The sequence below is a fragment of the Falco punctatus genome (assembly GCF_963210335.1).
Source record: "Falco punctatus genome assembly, chromosome: 1".
NCBI lineage: Eukaryota > Metazoa > Chordata > Aves > Falconiformes > Falconidae > Falco > Falco punctatus.
The window spans coordinates 122,772,084-122,784,337 of record NC_137580.1 but is presented as its reverse complement, the minus strand read 5'-3'; the positions used below and the strand labels follow the sequence as shown (position 1 = coordinate 122,784,337).

At 43.9% G+C, this 12,254-nt stretch overlaps 1 protein-coding gene across 3 annotated transcripts in view; it reads right to left on the bottom strand.

Moving 5' to 3' along the window:
* RAB11FIP4 (RAB11 family interacting protein 4) overlaps positions 1 to 12,254 on the bottom strand; it is a 177,402-nt gene that overhangs the window by 33,118 nt on the left and 132,030 nt on the right. For all 3 annotated transcript variants that reach the window (XM_080380991.1, XM_080380992.1, XM_080380993.1), the window contains one exon: positions 2,569 to 11,198. In XM_080380991.1, the coding sequence (XP_080237117.1) occupies positions 11,082 to 11,198 (117 nt within the window). In that variant the 3' untranslated portion in view covers positions 2,569 to 11,081. The remainder of the gene's footprint in view (positions 1 to 2,568; positions 11,199 to 12,254) is intronic.

The following is a 12,254-nucleotide window of genomic DNA, read 5'->3' as shown; positions in this document are numbered from 1 at the left end:
GTATTTCCACCAGTGAAAGCAAACTCCTCTGCTCCTGCTTTGCTTCAGTGCAACTCTGCAATTCATTGCTTTGCACAGCCAGAGCTCAGCTCCAAAGTCCACCCTTTGATCCGAGAGGCTAAAGGACAGGTTTGGTCAGGGTTATTTCTCTGTCACACAGGAAAAGTGCTCTGGCAGACCAGAGGATTATTGAAGGGCTGACAGCAACCCTGCCAGGTGACTGTTTGTGTTTTAAATAAAAGCCTGAGCACATTAAGAAAAGCCACACAGTGGCCAAGAGAGACAAGTGTTTCATAAACCACAACCTGCTATTTGTTTGCATTATGGTACAACAGGGAGAGCGTGAGTGCAGCCTTTCAGCAGCTAAATTCCATCTACCTCATTTGGTACCACAGCTCAGGTCTTCCTTCTTTTCAGAAACAGTCTTTACTATGAGTTGTAACCTTATGTTATATGCTATTGCATCAAAATATTAACTACTTTGTCTGTTAGCAAGATAAGGTACAAAGATCTCAGTGTGAGGGAATAAGGGTTTAAGCACTGTGCAGAAGACATGCTGACACGTATCGCTGCAAAGTTGCTTTAAAGTCACCACTAACCCAAATAGTTATAGTTCTACATCTGGGACAGTCTTCCATTTACTAGTCATATGCTCTAACCCCTCTATTGCATGCAAAAAGCAGCTGGGTCCAAGGACAAAACTTACCCTGAGTTATGCAAGCTAGGAGAGTCCCTGCTGCATTAAATCCATCAAAAAACATTTAGAGTGAAGTGACACATCCCAGACCTCTGTCTGCCATCGGAAATCTAGGCAAACAGTGAAACACGGGCCATCAAGAGCAGCAAACAGAGCAAGGGAAAGCATCAAAGTCATGGCTTTGAGATTGCTATGTTCAACAAAATGTGTCTGCCAAGACAACATGAGGAGATCAGAGCCTGCTGCCAGACCAGAGGAGCTGGCTAGTGTACTCACTTGCGCTCACGCGAGGTGTATTTCCTCTTTGTAATGGCTCTCCTTGCCACCATCCAAGTTTTCAGGAGTCAGCTCCTGCCATCTATTTCCTACTTTGCTGCTGCCTTATTTAACCTGTCTGGCTTCAAACTTTTTCCCTTCCTCCCTTCCCCCTCAAAAGATAAGAGCAAGATAAGTCGCCTCCCAGGGAGTTCTGAGCTTTAATTCCTGGTTGCAAAATGACCCAAGAGTCTCTGCTCTCCCCAGCCCAGTAGGAACAGCATAATTTGTTAGAAACTATTACAGACTTTGTGATACATGGTGTTGATGTATTCCTATCCCCCGAGTAACAGCTGATTTACTTTCCCAGTGTGTCTTTCTTGCGTACCAGTGAGTAATTGATCTGGAAGTAGGTCAGCAGTACAGCATGTTAGCCTGAGCTGCTGAGAGTTGGGAACAAAACTGCTCCGTGTCTCTCTGGTAAAGCGGTTTAGCATACACAGCAGGGAGCGTTCTTTGAGCCTGCTGTTAGAAATCTGAATATCCAACATCTCATTGCCATGAGGAATCTGGGAATGGGGAAGCCTGAGAACATAACACACAGGTATGTTGCTCAAAAGATTATTCATACGCTGTCTTTGCTCTGATTCCCCAAATATCTGTACCGACTGGGAGAAAAGCTGCCCAGCAACCACATGGGATGATACTGTAAAAGACATATACCGGGCTTAGAAACTACTGACAGCCAAATCAAAGGAGTCTGCAGGCTACAATCACTTGAAGATCATAAAAATGCTTTTTAAAGGAAAACATTTGCCCTGCAACTCTTGAAGTCTTTCAAAAATTCCCTTCCCCCATTCCTTGCTTTGAGCCCAGGTGGAGGCAGAGAGCATATCATGTTAGCCTCCACCTCAGACCTTAAATAATACCCCACAGGCCTGGTTCTCTGGCTTTACATCCTTCAATGTCATTCTCATGGGTGCAAAACAGTCACATTTTTTTACATCAAGGGTGCAAATGACACCTGACAAAGAAGCAGGCTGGGGGTGGCAGCGGTAGCTTTTCAAGAGGCAAACTTTAAACCCACTGAAGCCTCCTGTGGGAGGACAGCCATGAGCCATCTGCACCCTGCGGCTACACCAGCATGGACTTTGCTGGCATTTCCAGGCTAACCCTGATGGTTTCCCTCTGACACGCTGCTGGGCAGGTAGGATGGGGCAGTGACCTGCACAGGGCTATTTGAAGAGACGCTTCACCCTGGGAGTCTTCCCACCACACCACAGAAAGGCGCCATTTTTCCCAGTCAGAAGCACCCAGCACCTCCGTAGGCTAGCTGCGGCTGCCCCTCTGTCAGCAGCATTTTCTCAGACTAACAGGTCCCTCTTTTCAGTAATGGCGCCCACAGACACCAGCCCCCAGGCCAGTGCCCCTGAGGTGACCACGCCATGGTGCCCTCCCCTCACTCCACCACACAGACCTGCAAAAAGTAGCCTTGAACCTAAACAGCTAGCCACGGAGATTGTTTTTTTTTTTCCACTCTAGCAGTTAAAATAAAGACCAGAGAAGAGGCTGGTAGGTCTGGCCGCTCAAACAGGAGAAGATTAAAAAAAAATTACCTCAGTGCTGGTCAAGGCCTGCAGCCACTGGCATGTCCCTCCGCCTTCCTGCCTCATGCACAGCTCGCCTCGCTGGGGATGGTGGCAGGGGTGTCCCAGCCTGAGCCCACACCGGAGCGAAGGTCTCTGCTTGTCCCCACCAGCTCCACACACCACACCACCAACAGGCCCCAGCTCCCACCACCACCACAGCCCCTCACGGCCATCTTTGCTCTCCCGCTCCCAGCAGGCCTCACCCAGGCACACCTGGGAGCGCAGCTGCCCCGGGGGCCTGGCAATGGGCAGAGCTCACCGTGGGGCCTCCCCCCAGCGCAGGTGAGAGCTGTTGCCATCAGTCTGGCCGTGACCCCCCCTCCCCAGTGCCCCGCGGGCCCCCCAGGGCGGGCAGCACTGGCCAGGCACAGGCCAACCCCACCCCAGGACATGGCTTCAGGCTGCACCCTCCCGCCGCTGCTCCCCAGGAAAGGAGTCAGAGCACATGCTCATTAGCCACATGGGTCAGTAAATAATTACATGTAAGTCAGATTAAAAAGCTGGCTCCGAACCCTGCCAACAGCTCACAGCTGGAGCTCCCATCAGCTGCGCAGGGGAGCACTGTGGGTGGAGAGATTAACAGGTCAGTCCCGGGAAGCTTCAGCACTGTGTGACCCACAAAGCTCACATCGCGGTGCCTGTCGGATAAGGCACGTACCGAGACAAACTCATTCCCTGGTGACATCCGTGTACCTCAGGCGAAGCTGGCCTTTGGGCAGGCGAGGGCAGAACCGCGCAGTCCTGCCTCCACCGAGCACAGGGGCAGAGGAGGGCGCCCGCCAGGCCCAGGGATGCGGGGCGAGCAGGGACGGCCAGGCACCCACTCCAGACAAGGCTTTAGTCATGCAGGGAAATCAAGTAATTTATTTACATGTCTGATTGTACATTACAGCTACCTGAAAGGATCCACACGAGCAAGGACCTCTTTATTGTCCCCAGAGAGTATTTCAAGAAAATACAGAGAAAATAGTGTAATGGCACATTGCAACAGTACTAATGTCACTTCACTCGTGTCATAAATTACAGAATGAGATTAAAAATAGTTATATGACACTTTTGCTGCCTGCTTTTTTCAGTTTTTTTTCAGTAACAATGGAGTGAGTAGACTTTGCTCATTTTCAACCAAGCAGTCTCTGAAGTAAAAAACAAACCCACCTCCTTGTTTCTAAGGCAGCTTTATAACCTGTCAAGCAGGTGCCAAATTCACTTTAAAAAATTCTGCTTCATGAGAATGGAACATATTATTTTACAGATTAAAACTTTGTGTTTTGGGAGATTTAGGGGATATTGATGATTTCTTTCTTGTGACTTACCACGGTTTATTGTCTCCCTGCATCCAGGGGCTGGTGCGTGGGGGTATCCGTAAACCACAAGGTGTGAGGGAGGGAACAATTCAAGCATCTCACCAGATGAGGGGGTCAACGCTCAAGAAATGAAAGCACCGGCTCAAGAAGAGGTTGGTGGGATGGAAGGACACTTGTAGGACCCGGTCCCTGATTGCCAGTTACAGATGGCCCACCATAACGCATCTGTTTAGCTTCCCAAATGTTGCAGGAGAGTGCAGTGCTACAAACCCCAAGGGAAGGAGCTTATTCTACAGCTGCCAAGTTGTGAAAAGCTAGACACCCCATTTCTCACAGCCACAAGAGGAAGATCTCCAGTCATACAGATCCAGGATCTGTCCTCAGGAAAAGCTGCCACAGAAGCCAGGGAGGGAACAGATGTAAAGCATTTTACCCTCTCCAAGGAGAGTCTATGAACAGGTAATGCTATTTCTCTTTCCATTTCAATGGGTAAAGTAAATCACTTGCCTACTCCCACAAAAATAATCCCAGAACTGAAGTTAACCTGAAATGGGCAATGTGTTCAAATGAGATTTTGACCTGGTGTCCATTTCAAGTATAACACAAAACAAATTGGCTTTAGTGTGAATAAAAACTATAATCACCAAGTTAGGACTGTAACTTTTAGTTAGCTGTTTTATTGTTTTGAATTAAGCAAAACCAACAAGTGGATGGAAATTGTCTCATAACAACACTTGAACAAGAAATCTGGGGAGTGTGTGTGTGTGACATTCATTGCCTTACAAAAGAGACCAGCCATCTGACACAACATTTCTAAAAGAAGACAAAGAACTGCTAATTATGTAAAATTTCATTTGCTACGTAATTTAGACCATGACCTAGTGCTTCTAAAAAAACCTGTACAAAATGAGTATTTTTTACATCTCATAGGCACATGAATACAAATCTGATCTATTTTATATATACACATGTACATTACATGAAAACCAGAGATGAAGATCAAATGAAAAGGTGTATATAAAAAGTGCCCCAAACAGGAGATACAATGTGAAAATAAAATGTATTCTTCACAACAGAGAAGTAAAAGGCACAAGTACTAAAATATGTAACCATGCAAAAAATATAAGTACAGCAACAAAGCAAAACAAATGGCTCCCACAACTGATTTTACAGTAATTCTCAAAATATCTCAGTATTTAAACATACATCAGTGCAAAATTTACTGCCCTGTAGCACACTAGTGTTCACGTTATATGATATTCTTTGTTCCCCTTCTGACTTCCTTTCTCCAAAGCCAGAATAATTCAGCTACAGATAAGGTATTTAATAAAACGGGGCCGATGCTGGGTAGTGTAAGATCAGTGCTCTGTCTGGGTGGAAGAGTAACTGCAGCCCTCCTGCACCCCCTACCATCTGCATATTGAATGTGCGTCCCAGAACAATCACCTCTGCGCCCTTCACCAGGGCACAACGGGCTTTACGGAGGCTTGCCAGGGTGAGTATCACTGCTGAGAATGGTGATGCAAAAGCTGACAGCTCAGATATCACAGTTGTACCACTAAGAACACCTACATAAAAGAGAGATACAGATTCTAGGGGTAGGTATCCAAACTATACCACAGAAGTCCATGTTTGTTAATATATGTTCTCATTAGGTTTAAAGTTTAAGTAAAAAGTAACCTCGCTCTCATTATATGTTTGAATAGGTACTACTCTCGCAGTTGAACAAAAGTTGGAGACTTAAGCCAGTAAGCTAAAAAAAAAAAAAAAAGTTTAAGAACACAATGTAGCCTGTTAGCTGGCTCCACACTGTGGCAAACTATGGTACAGTGACCCTAGCTGCAGATGTTTCTGTCATTATCTGTAAGGTAAGCTGACTAGGCTGAGCTAGTAGGGCTGTGCCTTGCAGTGTCCAAGCACAGCATGCAATTGGATAGCTACAGAGAATCAAGGCAAAACTTATGGGGACATCCCAATGATCCCTTACCTGGATGGACTTCAGGATTATTCACCCCATGTGCTTCCACACAGTGAGATTCGGCTACAACATTTTGCCACATAGATGGGACACCAATTGTTTTCAGAACCACACAAAACGCACAGACAGAACTGGCCTGGTATAAAGACAGGGCTGAAATTCTTTGCTGCAGTAGCTAAAGCCAAACTGAAGCAAACTGATCCTCCCATCTGCTCAAAGTGGCTGCTCCAAGGTATACAGACACTCTGATAGTGGGCACAGTGGCTGGGGACAAGACCGAGGACGCAAATGTCAGCAAACATATACTGGGGAAGAATCCCACAAAGAAACAACTCTCTTGCACATGAGAGCAACTCCCAGTGCATTAGGCAGGATCACAGGATTCAGACCAAACACCTACAGCAATCCTTATCAAACTCTAAAGGTACATGCAGAATTTCATTAAATAAGAAACCCAGACATGCCACATGCTTCAACAGCAAACTGCTCCTAGGATCGGTATTTTGAGTTGAAAAATAGTGAGAAAACAACTCAGATGCTGCTGCAAAGGAACCAAATGCCAGCAACTGTTGAACTATATGCTTTGAAATCAGCTGTGTTACATCACCTGTCATGTCTCTTTGACAACGTTCCTCGAGTAACAAATGACATAACGAGAATACAAGCATTGCTACTTATAACAGAACCAATTCAGGAACTACTCAGTTAAAGTTTAAGTCAAATTTTCACTTAAATCAATATAAGCCAAGCCACTGATTTGGCAAGTGTTTGATCAGCTGCTACTTCCTTCCTTCCTTGGAAAAAATCCCTCAGAGCACACCATACAGTATTTGTTTTAAGAGAAAACCACTGTATATTCACTGCCATTAAAGAAGAAAAAAAAAGTATTAATTTATTTGTAAATTCTAGTTCTTCGATTCATCACATGTCACTAGCACTATGATGCAGAGACCGCTGAACAGTGACTGATGTAGCAGGCCACAATGTATGTTTATATATTAGCTTCCAAGCCCTCAATTGCTAACCAGATTAGGGAGCCTAAATACCATAGGCCAAAATCCTTTCTGGAGAGTAATGCAGTTCTACTGAAGTAAATGGAGCACCGCTGCCTTCAGACAGCAAAATATTTGTTGATACACGTATCTTTCAGAATTGATAACGCTGTGTTCAACTCCCTACAGAGCTGGCTGAGAAACATCTGAGTTTCTCCCAAGACTGTAACAGGAAAGTTGGCAGCAAAAGTGTATTGGATTATTTATTTTTAGACTTGCTACAAATTTGCATATTAAAACCTCTTTAAAAATAGATGGGATGGTTACAATTTGCATTTGCCACTGTTGCACTTCAAAACATGACGAAAAACTCAACAGCTTGAGTCTTTAATAGAAGTTATTCAAAAATCTGAAAAGTACTCCTTGGATGTCAAGGTAGTTTTGAATCAGCATCACACTCCAAAACCAGAACTAGGCAGCAGCTGAAGGTTCATGTCTGGAGGGAAGCAGCCAACATTAGAAAAATCTTGAGACTACATTTCAGGTACTCGTAAGTGCGGGTTCTGAAAGAGGTATTTTTTCTGCAGCAGGTTGTATGTGGGATTAGCCTGATGGACAGCTTCTAGCCAGAAGCAAGTAATTTTTTTTTTCACTGTACAAAAATACCTGCAGTGGTTTGCAGCTGGTTTGACCATGATACCACTTAGCTTTTCATAATCTACAGTAGAACGAACTAAGGAGCAGATCAAAATACAGTACCTTGGATTGTGTTTGCACCCCTAAGGGTTAAATGAGAAGCACAGGTTTGACACAACAATGTTCACTGCGTTTGAGTATTGCTAGAATGCGATGATACCACATTTCTGTGTTTGATGTTATTTACCCAGAGAAGCGAAGCCATTGTTCCACCAACAGTAACAGACACAGACTGCAGTTCCCCAGCTGGCTGTGAGCACAAAGGAAACCCACAGTAAAGTAGTAAGAAATTTACCGGAGGACACTAAAACTGGTGCCTCCCTATCTCCCACATCTCCTGTCCATTCTGCCAATGTGTCTGACACTTGATCAAAACATACATTCTCCGCAGCGTCGATATCAGATTACTCTTCTCTCTGCCCCAATGACCCATCAAGTGATCCCTTATTACTGAGTTACCTGGCATGTCATAAAACGTGACAACTCTTCTGGGATGGAAGGGTTCTCCAAGGCTTAGACTGCAAGACAAATTGGTCTAATATCTGTAGTTACTCAGTCTAAGAATGCAATTGCTAATTAGTATTTTTAGTAGGTAGATATAGAGAGAAGAAAATGTATCTGCCAGTGAAATGCCTCTCCCACCTCCAACTCATAGCAAGTATCTGGATATGTATTTGAACAATAACAGAAAGCAGCACTACACCAAGGGCACCACAGGAGCAGAAGTATAACTCCTTTATGCAATAAAACAAAGCTACAAACACCACCAACATGGTGGTAAGGCAACTCTTCAAATGCAAACACTGGAGCAAGGAAGAGCTTCTAAATGCTAAAAGCAGATGGGTACACAGGTAAACAAGAAGTCCGGCAAGTCTTAGAAAATCCACTGCTGGATAACCTTGGCTAGAATACCGCTTTCAGGATTTCAGCCAGATTTAATGACTATTTGTCACTATTTGTGACTGTTCACCTCTTACATATAATTACCTGCACAGAAACTTGGCTATCGCTACAGTCCTGTCTTCTGTTCATGTCCACGGGCTCTGTGGTCTCAGTGAAATAAGCCAGGTTCTCTGCTTCTCAAGTGCTCAGCATAATTCTCAGTGAAACAGTCCTCAACATTTGCTGATGTTCTACCTAATGGGAATGGGGCTTAGATTATTAACATTTTGAAGCTAAGTCCAGTTTACTTAAAAATATTTAGGGGAAAACATTCAGTTACCAGTCTGACCTGCAACAGCTTCACTCACATGCACCATGCAGAGGGACACGCCATCACTAAAGTGCAGGTGAAGAGTCCTGTAGGCAGCGTACTGTAAGTAGCACCACGCTGGCTTAACTGTTCCTCTCCTACCTTCTGGGCAGCACATCCAGAAGCAGCTACAGGTGGGAAAGGCGCAGGCATGCGGTGTCCATGGTGTTCCACCTGCTTCTCCACAAACAGAAGCTGCTGCAGTTTAGCACAGGACATTTTACACCAGCCCCAGGTGACAAAGGAGTAGTTTTTAAATCCCTTCCTCCAGATTATCCTAGAGCCTCAGGAAACCAGCCCCGAGACATCGCTGTTGGAACAAAACTGTACCATCTCTCCCAGAGCACTTAAGTCTTAGAGACATCTTTGTGTGCTGGGGTGTTGTGTCCAATAATTATTCCTCTGGTCCTTTTCACTTTCCAGTTACTTCACACCTGCCTAATGCAGACCATAGAAACAAACTGGTTTTATTTTCTTGCCTTCAAGAAAGCCTGATTTCAGTACTTCTCCGCTTCCCATGACTCCAGTAACACATCACTGAAGGCAAGAGCACAGAGATTGCAGAAAAAAAAAATATATTTACATTCATAATGAATACGTGTTTTATGTATTCAAATTCAGGAAAAATGCATCACATGTACACACCAAGATACATCAAGAGAATACGAGGGGCAAAAGACAGCAAGAAACACGCAGAAAAGCACAGTCATTCTACTGTAACGTTCTTCTGGGGAGTGTATTCAATAGAGGAAACATCTCTATGCACTGGGGAAAGCCAGATAATTGGGCCTATTTTTCTGTGCCAGTTGGTGTGAATTAAAAGTGTCAAATTTTTACTTTAAAAAAAGTGCATGGAATAAAAGGGTTTTTTTAGCATTCAACTAGCCAAACAATTCCATAAGCTCCTTATATAAGCTACATTATTAATTAAAAAGGCCCTAGCCCTACAGTACACAGATCCTACTCAGGAGAACACAGGACATGTTGAAGTCCACCCCTATTTAAGGCAGCATTTAAGCATTCACTCAACTTTAAAGCTTATGTCCTGTCCCACCGACTTCTATGAGCAGTCACAGTACACATTTAAAGTTAAGCACCTGCACAACTGCTCATCTAAATCGGGATGTTCCCTATTCAGAGTTTTAGGTATGCATGTGTGTACTCAGTCTAGACTGGCAACTTCTGCAAGACTAAGCTCTTTTTTTTTTTACTGCCCTATAGGTAAAAGTCACTCCACATCAGACTTCTCTCCACCACTGTGTTAGGACCCAGCCAGTCCTCTCCACAGCTTGCCCATAAAATGTCTATCTCGGGTGGGAAAGCAACTCAAGACATAATTTCAAGGGCTGCTCAGCCCGCTAAAGTGAGTATGCATTTTTTTTTTTTTTTTTGTAAGAACTGGAATGTCTTCCTTCAGTGAAATTGTTAAAACTAAGGGTGAGGGGAAGGGGAAGGATCTCAGAATTCACCTTAATGGCCCACAATAAACCCCTGAAAATAGGGGAACAGATTTGAAGAGCTTCTTAGCCTCATTGCTACAGGAACCCTGACGTAAGAAACACACATGCGCATACACGCTGAAGAGCAGGCTGGCTCAGAGCATCCCAAAGCAGGCCTCAAAGTGATCTCGCATAAAAAGCACTTTGTGCTGACAGTGGCAAACAAGTGGATGGTGATTTTTCACAAACAGCAACAGTTCTACAATATCTTCCTCTTCTTCCCTTTTACTTGGTGTCCTTCCTTTTCCCCAAAGTTTGTTTTTATCATCTTATATGTGGTTTCAGTACTAAAACTAAATCAGATAGGAAATTACACAGTCAGCACCAGTCAGGAACTGAACCTGGGTATGCTAATTGGTTTGTGGTACCCAAATTCCTGGAAGAACGAAAGAACAATTCTTGCTCCTAAAGTTAGGGCCACATCCATATGTTTCCATTGTCTTTTTTACCTTTACAACTAGAGGTAGAGTCATTTTGTCCAGTATCTAAACCAGCATGATCCAGTTATATTGTTATTACATTAATATACAGTATCCATCTTATCACAAGTATTGAAAGTGCATGGAAAAAGTCTAACCAAGCCAATTCAATGACAAATAACAGTGTACCAAACATCATATAAACACACCCGCGCACCCACACTCACACGTAGTGTATATATATATTTATAGATTAATTTACAGTATCAGAGTGTTGTTTAGATCCAGTGGCATGTGCAGAAATATCAGGCAGTTGCTGCTTTTTCTTCTCACATTCTCTTCAATTCTTTATTTCCAAGATAGATGGGTTGTGGTCCAGGATTGCCAAAATGATCTTGTCCATATACTGTCGCAATCTGTAGTTTATCTCTTCCTGTTCTTTAAGGGCTTCCATGAGCTGAAACGTAACATTTTGAAGTTACTCTTGAAATATTCTCACTAGTTTACATAATAGCATGAAATTCAGACAGGTGAGAGACTAGTGCCTGCTCGGGATCACCAAGTCCTTCTGTGATAGGTATTCTACCTCCAGCTCCTCCCTGTATCTGTATTGGAAACAATCTGTATGTTAAAGACCTTTACAGTTACAGAAGGATCTTTTTGGCAGGTTGTTTGAAATAAATTCCTCATCAACCTCCTGCATCCACACCATGCGCTGAGATGAGGAAGCTCATCCAAGAGCTTCATGACAACTTTTTTTTCCTATCTACTGAAATCTGAAGTACATTACATGAAAGGCTGAACAGAACAAGGATTTCAGTATTTTGCACTGGGAACAATATGGGCTCCCTCTGTACCATGTGCATACTCTCTCAAAAAACTCCCAAACAACACAGCTACATACTCCTCAAGAACAACCCAGTGAATATTCTACGTTCTATATTAAATACATGTGTTTCACTAAACCTTTGAGCTGTGAAAGGCCCCTCAGACTCTCCAAAGACGAAGACTGCTTGCTTTTATACTCTGCGTGCTTAATGCCAAACTGACAAAACTGCCCAGGACTGCCAGAACCCCAGATTCTTCTAAAGCTGATGTGATTTAGGTGTCCCTTTTCATTAGCCTTCATAGAAGTCCCACCCTGAATCTGCAGTTTCTTACCTTCATTTTGATTATACAGGACAAATGGCACAATAGGAAAAGTCTGTGCTGGTCTGTGAGGTTTACTATGCCTGGGCCACAGCTGTACAGCACTCCTTCAGAGGAGTGCTGAGCATTCCTTGCATGAGCCAGAGTCATGAGATTCAGAAGGAGAAATAAAAATTTTTCTTGACAATAGCAAAACCCCAATTTGCTTTCACCTGATTGGAGTTCAACAATTAAACAGCCTTCCTTCACAGTGCTCTGGTTCAGGCAGAAACTCAAGCACGCACCTCAGGTCAAGGGACTGCACAGGACCTAAGGCTAAAAGGGTCATTCAGGTACAGGCTGGGTAAAACGGTCTGGCTCAGGA